Source organism: Heteronotia binoei, chromosome 11 (assembly GCF_032191835.1).
Source record: "Heteronotia binoei isolate CCM8104 ecotype False Entrance Well chromosome 11, APGP_CSIRO_Hbin_v1, whole genome shotgun sequence".
Classification (NCBI taxonomy): domain Eukaryota; kingdom Metazoa; phylum Chordata; class Lepidosauria; order Squamata; family Gekkonidae; genus Heteronotia; species Heteronotia binoei.
Genome location: NC_083233.1, coordinates 65,244,265 through 65,267,283, shown reverse-complemented (window position 1 = coordinate 65,267,283; position 23,019 = coordinate 65,244,265). Strand labels below are relative to the sequence as shown.

Genomic DNA, 23,019 nt, shown 5'->3' with positions numbered 1-23,019 from the left:
GGAACGCCAATCCGACTGGCTTAGCGGCAGGAGGTGTAGTCTAATATGCAAATGAGCTCCTGCTGGGCTTGTACAAAAAAAACCCTGTGTGAATCAATTGTGACATCAGGGGGTGTGCCCTGATATGCAAATGAGTTCCTGCTGGGCTTTTTCAATAACAAAAAAAGCCCTGCATACAGATGAGGGTAACCACCAGCCATTACCAGGGAGTAGGGTGTCCCACTGCACCTGTGTACGTTCATGTTGGGAATTATGATAGAGGAGAAGAAGATGATGATATTGGATTTATATCCTGCCCTCCACTCCAAATTTCAGAGTGACTCACAATCTCCTTTATCTTCCTCCCCTACAACAGACACCCTGTGAGGTGAGTGAGGCTGAGAGAGCTCTCCCAGAAGATGCCCTTTCAAGGACAACTCTGCAAGAGCCTATGGCTGACTCAAGGCCACTCCAGCAGGTGCAAGTGGGGGAGTGGGGAATCCAACCCAGTTCTCCCAGATAAGAGTCCGTGCACTTAACCACTACACCAAACTGAGAGAGAGATTGTTATTATTCCACCCTTCCTTCATATCCAGTTCTCCCTTTTCCCATCTTCCCACCCTGTGAGATAGGATAGGGTGATATTTGCCCACAGTCACCCAAGGTATTTCATTGGCACAGGGAGGATTTAAACTCGAGTCCCCAATTCTATCCCAACCACTCCATCCACTGTTTGTGAAGATACAAGAAACTAGTTTACATCTGAGTTATCAGACTAGGAGTGTTTCCTATGGTGGTCCCCAGCAAATACTTCGCATCCAGACCAAACCACAGGTTGTGCAGAGAACCAGTTTGGTGTTGTGGACTCTTATCTGGGAGAACTGGGTTTGATTCCCCACTTCTCCACTTGCACCTGCTGGAATGGCCTTGGGTTAGCCATAGTTCTGGCAGAGGTTGTCCTTGAAAGGGCAGCTGCTGTGAGAGCCCTCTCAGCCCCACCCACCTCACAGGGTGTCTGTTGTGGGGGGAGAAGATATAGGAGATTGTAAGCCACTCTGAGTCTCTGATTCAGAGAGAAAGGGCGGGGTATAAATATGCAATTCTTCTTCTTATGTATTACTTTAACGATCATCAAAACATGAGACAGAGATGATCCTTTATTAGATCTTGGGGCGTCTTTAATTTGGCTTGCAAACAGCTGCACAGGGTTCGGGTGTGGTTGACTCAAAGATGACTAAGAACTGCTCAAGGGAATGAAGTTCTAACAGGAGAACAAAGACCAAAGGCCAGGGAAGCAGAGACAAAGGACAAGATGATCCAGAGCCATTTGTATTGCAACGTGTTTTGTTTTCCAAGTTAAACTTTTAAAGTCTGGATGCCCTGGCCTGCATGTGTTAATGCACAGCTGGTAGAAGTCAGAAGCTAAATGGGTCAACTTCATCCATCTGTGGTACAGGGAGCAATCCTAAATAGGTACACTCAGAATTCAATTAAGCTTAGTCCAAGGAAAGCAGGCCTGCTCTGTGAAAGCTGGTTATTTTCAATAGGAAGAGATTTAACAAGTGCTAGTCTAAGCAGAGTGTACAGGGGTGTCAAACTCATTCGTTATGAGGGCCAGGTCTGACATAACAGAGACCTTGTTGGACCAGGCAATGTGTGTCATAAAAAGTAATGCCAGGTAGCAGAGAGATAAACTTTATAAAGAACACAGACAAACATAAAGACTTTTTAAAAGCTTAAAATAAAACATGCTTAAAACATTAGCACTCATTGGTTTTAAAGGTGCTTTCTTTGAATCTCTCCCATGGGATCCAGGGAACTGGGCAAAGGAAGCTTTGCTCTTCCCACCTTCTCCAGGGGACCAGGAGGAGGAACCTCAGCCAATAGAAAGAAGAGAGGCTTCGCTCAGTAGCTCTGCTGTGCGATTGAGAGAGCCTGGCAAAGCAAGCTGTGATGCAGAAGGAAGCAAGAGAGAGGGAGAAGGAAGCAGATGACAGCCAGTTGCTTGGGGGCCTGATAGGAGCCCTCTGGGGGCCTGATTTGGCTCACAGGCCACATGTTTGACACCCCTGGTGTACACCTTTCTAAGTTCATTGCTGTGAATGAGTTTAGAAAGGTGTAATTCTGCTTAGGTCGATACTGCACGGTTCTTTCTTCAGTCTGTTATTGAACTCAATGGGAAGTGTCAAATCAAGTCATAGCTGACTTATGGTGAACCCTTAGGGTTTTCAACACACAAGAGAAGTGATTTGCCATTGTTTGCCTTTGTGTCACAACCCTGGACTTCTCCCATCTGTGTCAGGAGCTCAGCAGCCTTTGCCTTTTGCACCTGCCCAACCACCTATGAGGATGCAGGCTCAGTTAGGAAGATCTCAGTTTTCCCAGAGAAGACAGCAGTTTCAAAGGCAGCAAAGACAGCAGCCAAATAGAAGGACAGGAAGTCCAGGAGGTCCAGGAGGTCAGAATAGGGCCCAATTAGATAGCTATCACTGTGGCTTGCGAGGTCACATGGCCAGAGATCGTTTAAAGAGACAAAGGGGTCTAGAGGTCCTCAACAGCAGGGAAACCCACAGAGCAGGTTTTGCCCTGGAGAAAGGAGGTTTGGGCAACAAGTGCCTCAGCAGCAGAGAAATTCTTTGCAACCAGCTCAGCGATTTCAGCAACCATCTAATCTCATCAAATTCCCCAACACCACCCAAGTACTAACCAGGGCTGGCCTTGCATAGCTTCTGAATCCAGGTTAGGGCAACAGGGGTTAAAAGTGTGGCTGGGTAGACTCCTGAGTTTTCTACTTACAACTGATTGAACCAATTTCGCACTGGACCTTTAACCCTGGTTTAGCCCTGTCCCCAAACTGACATTCTACACTAGAATCAGAGAAACCAACTCTATGATTCTATGATTTTAGTGTAGAATGTCAGCTTGGGGTCAGGGTTAAACCAGGATTAAAGGTCCAGTGCGAAATTGGTCAGAAACAAAAGGGAAGACTTTCCCCAGGTCATTAACTAGCCACAAACATCTCCATCCTCACCAGAGGTCACTGTCTTCCTCACCACCATGCTACCAACAGATTTACTTATCTCACTCACTGACTCACAGAGCTATCAAATCTTGACACTCCGTCAGCATGATGTAGAAAGCTGAACATTGGTGCTCATGTAATCCAAGGCAGGCAAACGTCATAGCCAAGGTTCCCTCTAAGCTGCAGAGTCTTGTGAGCAAAAATTTGCGTTTGTGAGCTACTGACATTAAAGCTGTGAGTGATTTGGTTACTGCGTAAATTAGTTTGCTCTGGGGCCATCCCTCCTGAGCTAAGACAAAAATGCATGAGGCAGAAGCCCCCAAACTGTGAACTAGCTCACACTAACTCAGTTTAGAGGAAACACTGGACAAGGGAGATGCGGACTGGACCTCAGCATAATTAAGCTTTGCACCACCAAGAAAGCTGGATTTTAGAATACACATTGGAACGTGAGATACACTGAATACAGGAAGATCAGTAAAGAAGGCATTGATATATTTACGGTGCATTTTCTGTGTATTTCTGTATATACTGTGTATATTGTGCATTTCAGTGTAAGAACTGAAGAGAAGCCCACCATTATAAGGGGATGAATGAACTCCATAGCCTCAAGGAAACTGCAATGCAGACAGTTCATGGTGCTGACAAGGGTATTTCGATTTAGTCCAGTGATAACAATCCAAGGGGAAGAAACGAATGGCTGTGGGTCTTGAGAGCAATATTCCCTCAAAGCTGTGGAGTCTTATGAGCAAAAATTCTATTTTGTGAGCTACTGGCATTAAAGTTGTGAGCAATCGCATAAATGAGTTTGCTCGGGGGCCATTTTTCCTGATCGAAGACAAAAATGTGTGACTTGGAGGCTAAAAACACTGTGAGCTAGCTCACACTAACTCAGCTTAGAGGGAACACTGCTTGACAGCCACCAATGCAATCTTGGGCTATATCAACAGAAACATAGTGTCCAGATCATGTGAAGTGATGGTATCGCTTTACTCTGCTCTGGTAAGACCTCACCTGGAGTAGTGTGTTCAGTTTTGGGCACTGCATTTTAAGAAGCATACAGACAAGCTGGAACTGGTCCAGAGGAGGGCGATGAAGATGGTGAGGAGTCTGGAGACCAAGTCCTATGAAGAAAGGTTGAAGGAGCTGGGCATGTTTAGCCTGGATAGGAGGTGGCTGAGAGGTGATATGATCACCATCTTCAAGTACTTGAATGGCTGTCATATAGAGGATCGTGTGGAATTGTTTTCTGTGGCCCAAGAAAGTAGGACCAGAACCGATGGGTTAAAATTAAACCAAAAGAGTTTCTGGCTCAACATTAGGAAGAACTTCCTGACTGTTAAGAGTGGTTCCTCAGTGGAACAGGCTTCCTCAGAACAGGTGGTGGGCTCTCCTTCCTTGGTGGTTTTTAAACAGAGGCTAGATGGCCATCTGGCAGCAATGAAGACCCTGTGAATTTAGGGGGAGGTATTTGTGAGCTTCCTGCATTGTGCAGAGCATTGGACTAGATGACTCTGGAGGTCCCTTCCAACTCTATGATTCTATGGTGTAGTGGGGTCAAACTAGGACACGGGAGAACCAGGTTCAAATCCCTACTCTGCCATCAAAGGTCACTGGGTGACCTGGGGCAGGTCACACACACTCAACCTATGAAACAGTAGAATGACCTAAGGAAATGAGGTCAGCTGCTTTAGGGTCCCGTTGGGAGAAAGACAGGGGGTAAATAAATGCAGTAAATATATAGAGAGCTATTTTGCTGGTATGTAGAGCTATTTTTCTTTTCTTCCACTGCATACACGACGTCTCAGGGTGGCACTGTATACTAGCTTTTTTTGGAATAACCCCCTTTGTCTGATTGGGCTTTTTTGCACAGACTCCAACAGCAGTCATGTACTACCATGGTGATCGATGTCACACCACACTCCAACCATCAATTGCTAATGACCAGGGACAATCCCTGTTTTCTGGCAGCCATCTCTGGTAAATGATTGCCCTGCTTCTCGCTGGCAGGGAGGAGGGTCAGCCTTGTTAAAATGCAGTTGCCGTCAGCTGCTTGCATGGCCATTCTTTAGAGTTCTGCTGCCTCTGCAAAGTGAGGTTCCATTTCTGAGCCAGAGGAGAGATGAGCCTTGCTTCCAATTTGGAATGTCAGACTTCAGGTGGGACCTGGGGATCCCCTGGAATTGCAGCTCATCTCCAGACTAGAGATCAGTTCCGCAGGAGAAAAGGGCTGCTTTGGAGGGTGAGGTCCCTGTCTTGCCCAAGTCTCCAAAAGTTTCTCCAGTTTCAAGCTGGCAACCCTACTCCCCCCGCCCCCAACTCCCTTTTGGTGGCTTGGGGATACCTGGCTACGCTAGTCTCAATGTAGAGCAGAACAGGCTTTCTCTGCACATGGAGGTACATATTGAAGCTGCAGTAACAATGCAGGACAATTATTTTTGCAAATTTATCTTCAGCCCCCACCCCTCCCCTTGGCTTTAAGTCAGCACTATACATCTGGCTGAAGCAGAACAAAGCAAGAGTCCAGTAGCACCTTAAAGACTAACAAAATTTGTGGCAGGGGAGGAGCTTTTGTGAGTCTCTCCTCAGTTCTGCTTTTCATATCACCTTTCCTTGAAGTAGCTCTGCGCAGCATACATGTATTTTTGGAGCTTTTATGCCACGTCTCCAGAGCCCTGCTCAAGGTGGCTTACAAGTAAAAACACAAGCGATCAATATACAAAAATAAGCCAGGGATATAAAAACAGCGTAAATATATCCATAAAACAGACTGCAGACTCTATGACGGCTAAAAGAGAGAAAAACCCTTAGATAAAAGCCTGGGTAAAAAGAAACAAAAACAAGGGGTGGGAGAAGGTCAGCTTTTAAAACAGTACTGTATTAGGCTGTCCCTGCTATACTTCTAAACAATATATTAGGTCAGGGGTGTCAAACATGTGGACCAGGGGCCGAATCAGGCCCCCCAGAGGACTCTTTTCAGGCCCCTGAGCAACTAGCTGTCATCTGCTTCCTTCTGCATAACAGCTTGCTTTGCAAGGCTGGCTCAATTGCATAGAAGTTACAGAGCAAAGCCTCTATTTGCTTCATTGGCTGAGACTCCTCCCTTGGGAAGGGCAGAAGGCAGAATTTGTTTTTCCAGGCTCTTTCAATTGCATAGCAGAACTACTGAACCAAGCCTCTCTTCCTTCCCCCTGCTGGCTCACTGGGGAAAGGAAAAAATTTGCCCAGTACCCTGGATTCCATGGGAGAGATGCACCTTCAACGAGTGCTAACGTTTTTAAGTTTTTTTTTAAAAAAATCTTTGTGTTTGTGTCCTTTATAAAGTTTATATATGTTACCCAGGGTACACTTTGTAACAGGAGCTCCTTTGCATATTAGGCCACACCCTCCTGATGTAGCCAATCCTCCAAGAACTTACAGGGCTCTTCCTACAGGGCCTACTGTAAGCTCTTGGTTACATCAGGGGTGTGTGGCCTAATACGCAAAGCAGCTCCTGCTACAAAGTGAGCTCTGTTGCTACCTAATCTTAAATAGGTATAAACATGGCCCAGCCCAACAAGGTCTCATTTGTATCAGATTCAGCCCTCATAACAAATGAATTTGACACCCCTGTAGGTTATGTCATGGTAAGAGATTCCCAGACTTGAATACGCCTCAATATTACTGTTACCCTAGCACTACTTAGTTGAGCATTTAAGGGGTTTAAAAGAATAATAGAAGACATTCTAAACAATCTTTTTGAAGTACTTTACCATAACCATTCCTGCACTGTTTGCTTCTTTGCAAATCCTGGCATAAAGTTCGATAAATGAACCTTTAAAAAAAAAAAGTATCAACCAGATTTTTGTATACAAACCAGACCCAAGTTGAATTTGCTTAAAGCCAGACAAGAATGCCTTTTTCTGTCTTGTTGAAAACTGTGAAAAGTTCTTGAGCAATTGGCACTTTCATAAAACCATATCCCATTTATAAGGTACCATTACATGGCTTGTCTCTCCAGTATTTCTCTTGACATAATCGCTCTGCGGTCAGAAGACTGTGTACTATTTTAAACTGATATTACTTGGCAACAAGAGTCAAGGAACCTTTGCACATAATAGGTGTGGTTTTGGGTTTTTTTTAAATTCACTGGATTTTAATATTGCAATGTTTCAGTTCTTAGCTAGTCTGTCACCTAAGAGGATATTCAAACTTTTCACCATATAAAACATGAACCGTTGTTATTAGATCTGGCCCTAATACCTCAGAATTTGGCAGTTTGGAAAGTGAGCAGGGTCAGTATTTGGATGGGAGACCATGAAGGAAAAAAAGGGGCTGCTGTGTAGAAGGTGGTGACAAACTACTTCTGCTCATACCTTGCTTTGAAAACTCCATGACTGGAGTGTCAAACTCATTTGTTATGAGGGACGGATCTGGGCCACGTTGGGCTAGGCCATGTGTGTACCTATTTAAGATTAGGTAGCAGAGATATAAACTTTTTAAAGGACACTATTTTTTTTAAACTTAAAACATGCTTAAAACATTAGCAATTGTTGGTCTTAAAGGTGCTTTTTTAATTTCTCCCATGGGATTCAGGGAACTGGGCAAAGGTAGCTGTCTCTTTCCCTCCTTCCCCAGGGGACCAGGAGGGGGAGGAGCCTCAACCAATGGAGAAAATTGAGGTTTTGCTCCGCAGCTCCTGTGTGATTGAGCAAGCCTTGCAAAGCAAGTTGTGATACAGAAGGAAGCAAGAGACAGAGAAGGAAGCAGACAGCCAGTTGCTCAGGGGCCTGATTCCACCCCTGGGCTGCATGTTTGGCATCCCAGCTCCATAAGATGGAACTTCATGAGGTCACAATGAATTGGTTGCAACTCAACAGCACACCCACCTTTCAATTGTTATCTTTCTACCATGGTACGTACACGCAGTACCATAGATATGACATGAATTTTAATTTCAAGTGAACCACACAGGGAACACTTTTTTTAAAAGCTTCATTTGTACTCTGCTTTTCTCCCCAATGGGGACCCAAGTGGCTTACATCATTTTATCTCTCCATTTTATCCTCGATAACCCTGTAAGATAGATCAGGATGGGCAGCCATGTTAGTCTGTCTATAGCAGTAGAAAAAAGAGAGTTCAGTAGCACCTTGAAGACTAATTACATTTGGTATTGTTTTTTTGTTTTACAGTATTGGGAAAAAGTTATTTCAGTATTAAATCAAATGTTGAGTGTTAATTTGCCTATTGACCCTGCATTGATTTTGCTTGACTGCTGGATTATGGGGTTGAACACAGGAAAAAAGAGGTTATATCTATTGTTATCTATAGGAAAAACTGAACTAGCAAAGAGATGGAAAGATAAAAAAAAAATTTCCATCTTGGAAAAATTGGACACAATATGGGATTATTTCATTTTAACAAAAATGGCGTATTCTTCAAAATGTTCTCAATGTTATGAGAAAAAAGTTGTGATACCTTGGTTACCAGTTGTGACTTATCTTACAAATAATATTTTACCACAAAATCTTCTGTATCACAATTTGATATATTTTAATGTTGATTGTAAATGAAATTATTTGTTCAATAAAATTCTTTTTTTTTAAAAAAAGACTAACATTTGAGGCAGGGGGGGATGAGCTTTTGCAAGTCACTGCTCAATTTTTCAGACCCGTGAGAAGTGAGTCACAAATGCTCATCCCTTGCCACAAATCCTGTGATGTATTGAGTATTACTGGCCCAAGGTCTCCCAGTAAGCCTGTATAGCACGTGGGGGTGTGAACTTGTGTCTCCCAAATAGTCCTATACCCTTAACCACTATACCACACTGGCTCTCACTGGTCAGGAAATACGCATTTGAATTTTTAAAATGCAATTTAAAAAGCAGGATGTTTTAACTAAAGAAACTGTTTCAGGCCAGCTGGAGAGACACTAGTCTTATTGTACATTGTTCCTAGAGCAATAGAGATACAATGCATTCATACACTTTAAAAGGGCACTTGCAACAATGTCAATAATACAGATGCAACAGAGGAAAAATCAGTGCTTTCGTTTGTAGTACCTGAATTCAAAAAATAATTTCCAATTCAAAAAGAATTCTGCATACCTAATTACATCTCACTGAATATACTGATTCCTTTTTTCACAGGAAAGTTTAAGCATTTACAGTTCTTAAGGAACTACTCTAATACAGTTAAGCAATATCACTTTGGTCCAATTCTGAAAAAAAAATCTCTATCAGAGAAAGGCCTGATATTCAGCATACTCTATTGATGGACAAGTGAAAATACGGGTGAATTACTGCTTTTATAACACAAACCCCCAAACTCTACCACCTGTTTAATGCAGCACAGTACAGCACCTCCTCCTTTCCCCTCATTCTACAAAAAATGCTCCAGGTTCATGTGCAAACAGACCCTCATTGGCTTCAGTAGCAAATTACAAGCAAGAAGTACCCAAAATGTGTGGAATAGGCATCAAGGGTAAAGGTTTCATCACAGGGGCTCTGAGCAAACATGTCCCAAGGCCTGAAAGAAAAGGCTTTGCCATTCGCAACAGACTGATAAAAACATGACAATTCAGCATGCTGTACCTCCTTTTTCTGCAAAAATGACTTCTTGTTGTTTCAAGAACTACTGTAAATAAAGTCAACAATAATGATTAACTTTAATTTATTTTGAAATTAGTTTGGTGAGCATCACCTCTCCTTTTGACAATAGAAGAATCCGCTTATGGTGGCTTTCACAAGGGGGTATCTGAAGAGACAGAAGACCCTTTAACCTTCAAATACATTGATACCAAATATACTGGCAAGAGTCTTTTAAAGGGAAAAATGGTTGAGGTATTTTCCCTGTTCTAATAAGAAAGGTCCAGAGATAATTCTGTCCATGGATGTCTGAAGGTTAAGAGTCAAACATCACACAGCCAATACTGTGTAGCTAACAGTATGTGCTAGGATTTTGAAAAGAACAGGAAAAAATTAAATGAGCACGCCTCAAAATAAAATACAGTTATTTCAAGCGGAGAATGAAAGATTTACATAGCTGGCCACTCTAGGTTTTAATGACAAAGGGAAAAAAATCTCAGCATTAAAAGTATTTTGTTTCAGTCATTACAGCTTTCAGACACAACATACAAGAAACATCTTTATTACTTGCACCTTTCCTATTGGTAAGAATCAGTTATACCACATTTCATCTAAAGATATGCACTCAAAAATAGAAACCCAAAATGTAAGAACTGCAGTCGCACATCTGAAGCATATAGAAAAACTCAGTTCTGTCCTCTGATAATCATTTTTCAAAGCTTTATTCACTCTCTTGGATGACTATAAATAAGTGTTTCCACTATGGAAAAGAAAGTTTAGCACAGTACATTTTCATGACTGGGGGAATGGATTTTTCTGAAGATCTCTTCAAAAAGGGCAAAAGCTTAGAAAAAAACTTCGAATGTTGGAATACAGTTCTTTATAAAGTCCCTTGTAAAAATTAAAAAAGTTAAGAAAAAGAAAAAAAATACAAGGCCCAAGATGATTTATTGCTTTTCTTCAGTTTCCTCCTTCACTTCTTTCTTCTCAGGTTCTTTGCTCTCTTCCTTTACAGAAAGTTCTTCTAATTTCTCAGCAACTTTATCAGTGCTATCATCTTTGTCTGCTCCTGCTAAAAGAGGTTTCAAGATACCAGGAGAGAATGTTATAAAAACACAAAAGAGAAATAGATTGTATGCCTGAATGGTGTTGATGCCAGACAGCATGGCTTGAAGCAAAGAGTCCCAGGTTAAAGTCTCTGCTCAACTGTCTCCTGCATTTCTGCCTAGCCAACCTCTCTGAGTTGGTGGGATAAGATGGAATAAGCCCCATTTAGACACCCAGCATTCCTTAGAGCAGTGGCCCCCAACCTTTTTGGCAACAGGGACTGGTTTCATGGAAGACAATTTTTCCACGGACCTATATGGGGGGGGGGCACCCTAAGATCCCCCTGCCCAGGCCCCGTCATAATGCAGGTATTCCTTTCAGTGTATCTATATGCTCAACACTCAGTTCACAATTTAAAAGTAGAAATACTGGGCTGGAAGCAACGAGCTTTTCCATAGTTAAAATGGAGAGGAGGGTCCTATTTGACCACCAAAAATCCTGTGTTGGGAATGCTTGGACAAAAGCCATGTGGAATGGGAGCTGTAGCAGGGAGAAGAATTGTACAAGATACAGTGAGAAAGCTGGATTTTTATCCAGTCATTCAAAAAGTTGAAAAAATAACTGCTAAGAGTGATTTCATTTCACTATGTGCCAGTGATTTCACTGTGACAAGAAAACTACATGCCATTTCAGAACATCCCATTACTGTATTACTATCTATGGCACAACTAAACTGAAAGAGGCAGTTTTAGTTAGCATTGTTCTAAAACAGATTAGTTTACAAAAGTAATTTAGAAATGCAGAATATTAAAGCACCTCCTCTAATATTAGAAAATGTGCCAAGATCAATTGAAACAGATTTCCACAAGTAGAGAAGTGTTCACAATATCCTGGATCATCACTCTAGCAGGCCTAAAAAGCACCTTGACTGAATATTGCAGTCAAGCACAGAGTGAGCCTGCAGACAAACAACTATCAAAGACTTGCTATGTGTAAACCGTGAGCATTGAGAACACTACAGCTGCTTATGAGGAAGCCCCAACCAGGCCATGCTGAACAGCATACTTGGTCATTGCTTTTCTTCAGCTTACTAACATCTTCCTACAAGTTCATACATGTAATGTTAATAGGCAGCCTGAAAGCTGACTCATTTATTTTAAAAACGGCAGGTAAAAATCTGCAGACTTCGCTTTTTCTTTACTATAATGCATCACTTTGGACACACAAGCTTTGCCTGCCTGTAATATTTTTTCTTAAGAAGAAAAATCCTGGGAGGCTAAAAATTGGGCAGCCAGAAACACTTAAATGAAAGACAGAACGTGCAACTCTTGGACACTGATGATCTGCAAAGTATGAGCAAGAAGCTAATGGGTTACATGGGGCAAGGCTCTAGTGCATGGAGAGGTTCAAAAGGCTTGGTTAAGTGGTGAAGCCTCTTCACCTCCACATATCTGCTCCACATAAACTGGTATGAAGAAAATTTCTAATGCCTGACCATATATGCATTGTGAACACAAAGTGTTCCTTCACCAGAACAAAAAGGTGAGAATAATTTCTTACCTTTCTTTAACCTCTTATCAACTTCATTCCTACATTCTTCAAATTTTGCCTTGAATTTCTGTGCATCTGTTTAAGAAAGCAACAGTCAAATAAGAAAATAAGAGAAGCCATGTTGGATCAGGCCAGTGGCCCATCCAGTCCATCCCCAATACTCTGCCACACAGCGGCCAAAAAAAACCAGTGCCATCAGGAGGTCTATCAGTGCGGCCAGGACACCAGAAGCCCTCCCATTGTTCACCCCGCCCCGCCCCCCCCCCCCCCAGCATCAATACAGAGAATCACTGCCCCAGAGAGTTCCAACAATACATTGTGGCTAATACACTCCTGGCTCCATGTGTTTATCCAATCCCCTCCTGAAGCTGTTCAAGATGTTTGTTTCTAGAGTCTCAGACTCCCTGAGTAAACACATATACATGAAAAATATAGACTGCATGTGCAGAAAGGTGATGTCTCCTGAAAGGCATCTTTCATGGATGCTCACAAATTTAAGAGGCAAGCAAATGAAGTGGACACTCGTGCTGTAATGCTTAAGACTTTAACTGTCAATTATAAAATGGTTCTTAAATTTTAGGATTTCTTATATCGTAACAGTATATCCTTCAAAAATGCGACCTGTAAAATTTACTGTCATGCTATGCTGTTAGCATATTATACAGCCACAGGAGGTCGCTGTTGTCCAGTGATAGGCAGTCAGAAGCAGCTCACAGTTCATTTATCGTAAAAAGCATATTTTATATTTCAAGTACTACATTAAGTTGATAATCTAGAAAGTTAAAAACAGCAATTTACCTAGAAGGCCTCTGTCCAGTTTACTTCTTTGCTTTGATTTTCACAAAATGCCCAGACTAAGGATGGCCTGCATGGTCCTGAAACATTCTTCCTACATATTAATTGCCTACATGCAACAACTAGCTATGGCTCTCATGGCACAACACAAAACAACAGTACACAAGTTGTCCACTCCCAAAAGGCACTGTGCAAGAACCCAAATACAAAAAGACTGTATTCTGATTAATATTCTGTATTAAAGACTGTATTCTGATTAATAATAAAATACACCAAACATACATTCCAGTAAGCAATACTAAGATTTTGGATGGTATCTCCTGAAATGCTTCAAATGGTATTACAGTGGCAAAATTCAGTGACAAACTTATTGGAAACAGATGCCAGTCACATTAATATTACACTATCATAGGCTGACTCAAAGTTTTAAATATGCGACTGTTCTAAGACTTAAAATGTGGCTCAAAATTTTTCACTACTACACAAGCTCCATGGAAGTCCAGGACACTGATAAAAGTTTAAGTAAAAGAGAGAGACTAACAAGAAGCAGGAAAAGTGGTACTGTCACAGAAGTCAAAACAAAGACCAATTTTGCACTAGACCTTTAATCCTGATTTAGTGACGAACTGTCCCCAAACTGACATTCTACACTAGAATCATAGAATCAGACAAACATGACTCTATGATTTTAGTGTAGAATGTCAGTTTAGGGACAGGGCTAAACCAGGATTAAAGGTCTAGTGCAAAATTGGTAAAAACCTCATGATTAGCATTTGCTTGATAATAGGTAAGTTATATCAGTGCAAAAGCAAACATGGTACAAAATAAGAAGTAACCATTTATTCTGCTCCTCTCCACCTGCCCACTGTAGCCCATCGTAATTCTTAGCCCTACTTCAACCCTGAGTGGTTTCTAGAAGTCACTGGTTTGGAATGTGACATACTTCTGTTGCCAGTCAGCCATGCATGTCAAAGTGTCCATTGTTAAAGGCCGGCCTGTTTTGTAACAGGGAACATTCACTACAAGAATAAAATGCAATACATAATACAGTTTTTATATACCCTATGACATTAAATAGCTTTGTAACTTACTTTCTGCATTTAAAAACCGAATTGCCAGAAGTTCTGGCTTGGGGCTCTCATCTGCAAAATCAGCATGTGTATTCCACACCCATGCCCTGTCACTTCCAGCATTCGGCTTCAGCTCCATCAAAGGTGTAACTAGAGGAAAAGAGGGGAATGAAACTGATTGGGCACAACAAATACATACTTTGTCCCAGAACTTTACCTTGTTAGTGCCTTTACAAGACTATTAGCTAAGGTTCTAGTCTTGACTTACGAAAGAACACACAACTATTTGGATATTATCCATGCATACCTGCACCCCAATACATTGTCACTATTTTTAGTACTTGTATTCTTTGCAGAGCTGCTCCACAATTCAGACTGTATTATTCCATGCTACCATATCTATTTATTGTGCATATTTTATTTCAGGTCAGAAATACTCTGTAAGCCAGATAAATTCCCTGAGAAACTGAAGCATGCCTTCCCTCAAAACCCTGAAAAACAACAGATGGCAACCCCCACCTGCAGCTTACATAGCCTGTCTCTGCTTGGGACACAGGATGATCCAGGTTCTGTGTACTGATGTGCGGAGTTTAGCACCTGCAGGGCCCCAACAACTTTTTGACCCCTTTCTGCTGCAGCTGTGTAAGCATGGCAAATACGTTAGTGGTATGTATAGAAAGTATTTTTCCTCACATGCATCTCTCACAGAAGCCTGTTTGTTATGCAAAGAAGTCTCACATACATTCGCTTCTTTAAAGGTCAGATATGTCTCTATTTCTACTGTACAAAATATACATAAATTTAACAGATATACTGTATTAGAAAGACAGTGCACCAAATCACATACTGTAATGATTTGCACAGATTTTTAAGGTTTTATCTCTCCTCATCAAGAGGCGAACGGTCCCCTTCTCTTTGTGCTTGAGGAGTTTTACATCACCAGTGCCTCGCTCTTTCCATTCTGGAAGATCATTTTCTGATGCAAACCGGAACAGTTTTGCACGCCTTCAGGGGAAAAAAAACACATGAATTAGTTTCTATGCAGAATTTCAATCCAGAAATAGTGACGGTCATCTTTTAGCCTCTCTCCTGATGAGCTGACATTCTGTGTCATATGTTTCTCCACTAGCATTTCCTCTTAATAGAGTACAAACAAGTTTTGTCCTAAATCTTTCCTAGGACAACAGGAACAGCCAAGTGATGTAGAAAACCAACAATGACAACGTGTTCATGTGTGTATAGCCTAGGCACCATTTCATTTAATATTACCTTGAGTGCAGTTCAGCCTCAGAGAGGTGACTAATAAATAGACATGCTTTACTCTTACACCTGGAAAGGTTTGCTTTTAAAATGTTTAGGAGTACAGGGTGCAGCTAGCCTTAATTTAAAAGAATGAATTTGTTAAAAGTACAATACATAAAAGCGCTTATATTTTACTAACATTGCCGATACGTAGAAGGTGCTTGAGAGGTGCACAAGGCATCAAAGCAAAATCAAATGATGGATGGAAGACAATCTTGTAAGTAGAATGCTGGTATTCTGTGATTTTACACTGACCCTCCAATGCAAGAGCAGAAACAAAATTTAACTGGCATTTTAAAAACTGGAAAATATTGAATAGAAGTGTTTATTATGGTCAAGAACCACCACTAAAAGACATAACATTTGAAAACACATTTTTGGAATTTACACTGACTGATTCTTTCTGCTTAGGTTCACAACAAAATAGAATCATCTATCCTTGGATGATGAAAGGTGGCAGACCAGAGCAGTAATTCATGCAGAGATACAATGGACAGCCTTCCACAAAAAACAGGAAATTCCACCAGACTTCTGCATTATGAACAGCTGAATAATCTAATCACACCCAATAAAGGAGAGAGATAAAATTACCCACCCTCACCTTAGAAAAAGATATTACTAAAGTAGTGGTTCGAACATGTTGGGAAAGCCTCATTCATGGGTTATTACTTTTTGGCTTTTAGGATTCCTTACTCCATACAGTATATGAGTACCCTCTGCCAAAACAGAGCCTGAGAAGTACTTATACACTACTGTCATTCTACTTACATCTTAAAGAGTTCTTCCTCATCTTCTTCAAGAGTTTTGATTTCTTGCTCAGGAAGGGAAACTATGGGCTCGAATTGGGGGTCATGGTTAGAATCATCTACATTGTCAGTTGCTGAGTCATGCTCCTCATGTGCATCCTGCAGAAAGAGAGTATTCATTTCATTTAAAAGTTGTCACCTTTGTACCTTGCAAAACTCAAGGCAGCTTACAATATAAGGAAAACAATTATAAAAATACATTAAAGACCACAATTTAAAATTTCCCAATTAGGACTGCCAATAAAAGCTAAACAAGTAAAATGCAGCAGTCCTAAATAACATGCCTTCACAATTGCCTTCTGAAGATCAAAAGCAAGAGGTTCAGGTAACTGCACTGGAAAAAGTCCAGAAAAGGGCAACCAGAATGATTAAAGGGTTGGAACACTTTCCCTAGGAAGAAAGGTTAAAATGCTCGGGGCTCTTTAGCTTGGAGAAATGTCGACTGCAGGGTGACATGATAGAGGTTTACAAGATAATGCATGGGATGGAGAAAGTAGAGAAAGAAGGACTTTTCTCCCTTTCTCACAATACAAGAACTTGCGGGCATTCGATGAAATTGCTGGGCAGTCAGGTTAAAATGGATAAAAGGAGGTACTTCTTCACCCAAAGAGTGATTAACGTGGAATTCACTGCCACAGGAGTTGGTGGCAGCTACAAGCATAGCCAGCTTCAAGAGGGGGTTAGATAAAAATATGGAGCAGAGGTCCATCAGTGGCTACTAGCTACAGTGTGTGTGTGTGTGTGTGTGTAGGTATACATATATAAAAAAATTTTGGGCCACTGTGTGACACAGAATGTGGGACTGGATGGGCCATTGGCCTGATCCAACATGGCTTCTCTTATGTTCACCTCCCAGGGAGGTTGTTCCACAATCCTGGGGCTGCCACCAAAAAGGTCCTCTCTTGTGTGTTCACCGGAAAAGCTATTCTGATTGCTGGAACAGTCAGGAGGGCCTCTTCCTGAAATCTTAATCCCCAGGCAAGAATGTATGGGAGAAGACGGACCAAGCTATGTAGGATCACTCCAGACCCAAGCCATGTAGGACTAAAGGACAAACCCAACACCTTGAATTGTGCTCCAGAGCAAATCAGTAACCACAGTAAGTGCTGTACTGACTGGAGCTGGCCCTGATGAGTGGTCTAGTTTTAACTTTGCTTTTCCTTGATATTTTTGTAGACTTTTAACAGCCAATGGCTAATTACCATAAACAAACTGAGAACAGAGTGGAGTGTGCTAGCCGTGGTTCCCAAATGCCCTTCAAGGGCAGCTCCAAACAGAGCACAATGCAATAATCCAGTCTTGATGTAACTAAGGCATTGATCACTGTGGCTTGATCTGACTGAACCAGGAACAGACACTGTGGACACATCAGCCAAAGCTGTACCAAAGCACTCTGAGCCTCTGCAGCCACCTTATCTTCTAAGATGACAGCTGTGTCAAGCAGCACTCCCAAGCTGAGAACCTGGCTGTTCTAGGTCAATGTAGCATACAAGGTATGTTAAAAACAAAACTGTTCTTCCAAATATTTAGCTAAAGCCCCATGATACTTTTAACACAAAGCACTAGTAGCATGTTTAGAATGGTTACAACTGAGTTGTAGTTTCAGAGATAGTAAAAACTGTCTGCATAACTTGTTACCCAAGTAATAAATTGATTAACTCCACTTCTCTACTTCATTCTGGAGGCCATTATGTTACTATTCAATATTATAAGCATATAGTTTGCTCATTTCATTAATTTATAATACCTGCATATCTTGATACTTTCAACAACAGGAGTAGTACATCCAAATATCAAATTATTAAACTTCAGATTTCTGCATATGACAGATCCCCACGTATCAAAACGCAGTGCTCCCTCCATATAAATCCATAGCTGTGCCAATGGACAAATCCTAGAACTAATATAGGATCTGCCCTATATTTGATCTGAATGCCAAAATGACATCAACACTGTACCAAATAACACTGTTATCAGGCCTGTCTGTATTCCCTTACTTCCACCCATCCAAACTATGATGCATTTAGAGAAACAGTATAAGTTGTGACCTTTAGAAAAAGTTTGTATATCTGAAAATTTGTATATCTTCACCTTTCATGATCACAACAGCCAGTTACAGAATTTGTATTTGGGGACATGAAAAATTGTTCTTAAGTTGTCATGGGAAACCAGGATCTGCAGGAAAAAAACAAAATCCAACCCAGCCTCCCCGGTTTGTATTTTAATATTAACCATGCTTTGCTTCATCCAGAAAACCTTTGCACCTATTCATAATTACAATAAAGAATAAGCATATAGGATTCTGCTGAATCAGAGAGATGGTCCCATCTCTATTTCCAAACACAGAAGGTAGGCAACAGCTCCCACTGTTATTTGTACTACTGACTGATGTGTACAGTGTTACTGATGACTGATGTTCCAACAGCTTTCAACAAAGATAACAGAATGCCTACTTTCCATTTACCTGATTTTAAAACCAAACTACACCAGCAATCATCATTATGTGGCACACTTTCAAGAGTGCGTTTTGTGAAACCATCTTCTTTTTACATTCATTCCACTGAGTGATTCCAAAGTCTAAGTTTTATAGGAGGGCAAAACCTTTACTCTTTCACTGTAAAATTTGTAATTCTATACGCCTCTGCTAGTTTTATCATGCTACCAGTCTGCAAAAATGCAACCTGCATGTTTTCATGTTCAAACAAATTCATTATTGCAATGAAAGTCCAGATCCAGTCCTTTTCAATGGTTGTCTGGTTAAGTGGATTTGGAAAGTTTACTTCTTTCTTGCATTTTTTATGCACGCGCGTGTGTACTGCATGCACCTAGAAGTTATAGTGACTTCTGGTGACTGACCCGTACTGGAGTCATGGAGGATATTTAGAGAGTATTTTGCTGCTGGGCTCTGGTATTCCAAGGAGGTCTCCCATCCAAGTACTTGCCAGAGTCAACCCTGATTATCTTCCGAGATCTGGCCTGCTTGAGCTATCCAGGTTAGAGTGGATCTGAAAAGTTTCAAAAGATACTTAGAATAACACTGTCCACATTTTTCAAGGTACATAACAGGGCACACCTTAATTCACATGGCTGGATGATGCCACAGTTACTGAAGTCATAGAAAGCTAAGTCAGAAATGCAGCCCAACAGAAAATTCATTTAACATTCTGTAACTCAGCACAAAAGTTCTGGGGAGTGAACAAGTGTGGGTTATTTACAAAACTGAACTGTGTTATGGCAAACTGTTTAACCCAAGAGCATTATTACACCAAGACCAAACAACTTCCAGTGTTTTGCTTATTACATATTCACAGAAGTGTCTAGAAAAGAAAACTGTCCAGTGCTCCAATCCTGTTTAAAATTACTTTAGAGAAAGTTCTTATTTTTGAGCAACATGCATACAGGATTGGACTGCAAGAATAATAAAGAGAAGCACTCCAGTAGACTAGGCATATTGCCTTAGGAATTATTACATCTAATAATAAAAATATTAAGAGGAAAATAAAACAAATCATGAGCAAAGAGACCATCTCCCAGCCTATTACTTTGCAGGACATAAATGAGCAACTTAACACGTGGGACTAGCTGCTTCTTCCCATCCTGAACAGCAGGGGGAGATTCTGGGAGGGGGAGAACACACACACACACAAAAGGCATGGTGTCCCCTTAAAAAAAGATGTATTGCGGCAAAAACTTTTGCAGAAGACATGCTAATTTGTCACATGCCGCAATTTCTATCTAGCTACAAGGCCTACAATTATGCCTCAATAAATCTTTCTGGTTGTACCACAAAGCTCTGTGCATATTTTGCCAGGCTACCTCCCTGGGGAGAAAAAAAAGCGCATTAATTTTCTAATTCAGCACATGAATGGAATGTTTTTAATTGCACAGAGGTTGCAGGTGGCTGTGTAGAGACCCAAGCAAACCCCTCAGCCACACCTATATTTTATCTGGGCCACCTACCAACCCCAAACATCATGCAAGCTCATGAATTTTCAAAAGGCCGAATTTAACATACATACAAGTACTTCTCCCCTCCCCCGCAAAGGTAGCAAATGCCATCAGGATTCCCTGCTCGAATTTTCCAGAGAAATCTCCGCTTCAGCTGTAGGGTCTTCAAACCCTTTCCCCCACAATATCTTTTTTTTAAAAAATTCATATTTAACCGTCCCAAAACTCAATAGACCGTACTTCCAATCCCAGGGCCAACCAAAGCAGGGTGGGGCACAGAACCCCCTCCCCCATAAAGACACTATGGGAGCAATATTCCCTCTAAACTGCAGTGTCTTGTGAGCAAAAAATTCGACTTTGTGAGCTACTGGCATTCAAGTTGTGAGCTACTGCATCAATTATTGTGCTCTGGAGCCATTTTTCCTGAGCTAAGACAAAAATGGGTGAGCTGGAGGCTAAAAACCTGCGAGCTAGCTCACGCTCACTCAGCTTAGAGGGAACACTGCGTTGGAAGCCCCACACTCCAGCAGCAGCAGCAGCAAGACACGCGAGTCGCGCGCAGCACACGTTGCCGCCGCGGCCTTGCTGCCCGCGTGTGGCGGTTGGGGGGGGGGGGGGAGGAGAGATGCGAGGCGGCGGCTGAGGCCTTGCTTTTTCAAGAGGGTGGAGGAGCAAAACACCGTATCCAGCCCCACGCCGCCCGGCCCGCCCATACCCGGAGGGCCTCCTGCGATTATTTCGGGTCCGTGAGCGAGAGGAGCCGTTCCTGAGGAAAAGATGAGGAGGAGGCGGCGCAGCCAATGGAGAAAGCGAGGGGCTGGGGGGGGGGGGGCACGACTCCGCTGGGGCCTGGTTAGCTTGAATTTCTCTCTTCCTCCCTCCTCCTCAGCGTGAGGGCCGCGCCTCGGTCGCCCTCACAGCTGGCCCCCCTCCCTGGCTCGGGCTTTGTCCCGCTTTCTCTCGCCTCACCTTCGTCTCGGCCATGGCGGGGCTGAGCAGGAGATGGCGGCGGCGGCGCTGCTGCTAGTGAGGCGGTGGATGTGGTGGTGGTGGGGTGGGTTGGCTGGCTGGTTCCCGGGGCGGCTAGGCCCGGCTTCCGTCTCGCTTTCCCTCCTCCGACTTTTTGGCGCTCGCTTCGGGGCGGCCGGCTGCTGCTGCTGGGCTCCGCTCGCGCTCGCCGCCCCCGCCCACTTTTACCTCATTCCCGCAGCCCGCGCCGTTGCTGCAAAGGATGATGGGAAAGGAGGCTTCTTCCTTTGGAGTTCGCCTCGTTTCTTGTCTCCCGCCCGGGAGCTGGGAGAGGAGGAGGAAAGGAGGCCAAGTGGAGGGTCAGGTCATTCATTCTCGGGCAAGGCTTCCTTTGTGGTTGTTTCACTCTCCGGCTCAGTGGCGTTCCAAAAGCCCAAATCTCTCTATCTAATACAGGGGTGGCCAAACTGTGGCTTGGGAGCCACAGGTGGCTCTTTCGCACTTAATATGTGACTCTCAAAGCCCCCAGTGCCTCATCTCTCTTTAAATCACTTTTCCAAGCCAGCCTGTAGCTTGGAGAATGCATTTAAAGTTAAAGTTGCTTTTTCCCCCCCACCTCTCCTTCCCCATCTATTTTCCTTCCTTCCTTCCTCTCAAACATCTCATGATCATGTCTTGAGGCTCTCAGACATCTAACGTTTATTCTGTGTGGCTCTTACGTTAAGCAAGTTTGGCCACCCCTGCTCTAAGACATGTATTAAACAAGATTCCAATGACTTCTTAAGGATATTCGCACAAATTTCTGTTGGAATAAATGTCTCCAGGCTGCCATCACTGAAGTGGGTTTTCCAGTAAACTTTTAGTCAGAAAATTTTACGATTCATATTTAGAACAGTTTGAATAATTTCAGCCATGTTGCTCTGAAGGGGCAGAAATGAAGTTTGGGTCCAGTAACACCTTTAAGACCAACAAAGTTTTAATTCCGGGTATAAGTTTTTGTGTGCGTGCACACTGTCCGCACCATGAAATAGTCTGCATGCTTTTGAATTCCCATGAACTTTCATCAGTAAAAAAAAGCGGGAGAGAACATAATAGTTCAGGCATGGAATAGTCCTTTGCAAGCAAAATTACACCTTAAAGTAGCACCTTAAAGAATAATATATTTTGACATGAGCTTTTACTTCCTCAGTTGTAAGAAATCTTATTTGTTCCTCAAATCTCTAAGGAAGCACATGCATTGTCTCGTGTTTACTTGGGGAGTAAGCCTCATGGAAGAGCCCCATGGCACAGAGTGGTAAAGCTGCAGTACTACAGTCAGAGCCCTCTGCTCATGACCTGAGTTTGATTCCAGCGGAAGCTGGTTCAGGTAGGTGGCTCCAGGTTGACTCAGCCTTCCATCCTTCCGAGGCTGGTAAAATGAGTACCCAGCTTGCTGAGGGGAAAGTGTAGATGACTGGGGAAGGCAATGTCACCTTTACCTTTTAAGACTCACGGAACACAAGCTTCTGAGTTACAGCTCTGTCAGTTTCAGTAATTTACCACCAGTAAAGTTTTGCAAAAGATTCTTTAGGGCTGTAGTTGTATGTGTGCTCAGGTTTTTTAAAAAAAGAAATAGCCCAGCAAGAGCTCATTTGCATATTAGGCTACTCCCCCTAAAGCCAAGCCAGCTGGAATTGTGTTCCTGTACGTTTCCTGCTCAAAAAAAAAATAGCCCTGTGTGTGCTTACTTGAGAAGCAAGGCTATTGAATTCAGTGGGGCTTGCTTCCAAAGCATGCATAGGATTGCACTGTAAACAGCAGTTAACCCATGCTAAACAGAGTTATAAATCTGTGGGTTTAGGATGGTGTAACCATAACTAGTTAGGATGGCATTATAAATCCATGCAAAAGGATCTTAAGGCCACAATCCTTCCTCTGTACTTACTAGAGAAGCAAGCCCCATTCTATTCAATGGTGTTTACTTCC

At 42.4% G+C, this 23,019-nt stretch overlaps 1 protein-coding gene and 1 non-coding gene across 3 annotated transcripts; both read right to left on the bottom strand.

The window, feature by feature from the left end:
- Window positions 1-9,634: 9,634 nt before the first annotated feature.
- On the bottom strand, window positions 9,635-21,350 carry RANBP1 (RAN binding protein 1). 2 transcript variants are annotated; one of them, XM_060249524.1, is made up of 6 exons: window positions 21,055-21,350; window positions 16,100-16,236; window positions 14,877-15,034; window positions 14,051-14,179; window positions 12,174-12,239; window positions 9,635-10,638 (listed from the first exon to the last, which is right to left on the bottom strand). In XM_060249524.1, exons 1-6 carry the CDS (start codon window positions 21,067-21,069, stop codon window positions 10,514-10,516), a joined length of 630 nt encoding a protein of 209 aa, XP_060105507.1. In that variant the 5' UTR covers window positions 21,070-21,350; the 3' UTR covers window positions 9,635-10,513. The 2 variants fall into 2 exon arrangements, with proteins under 2 accessions (XP_060105507.1, XP_060105508.1); XM_060249525.1 differs by having other exon boundaries at window positions 9,635-10,635; window positions 21,055-21,313.
- On the bottom strand, window positions 11,444-11,575 carry LOC132579796 (small nucleolar RNA SNORA77). The gene has a single exon (XR_009556013.1). It is a non-coding gene; the product is annotated as a small nucleolar RNA SNORA77 (small nucleolar RNA).
- Window positions 21,351-23,019: the final 1,669 nt, after the last annotated feature.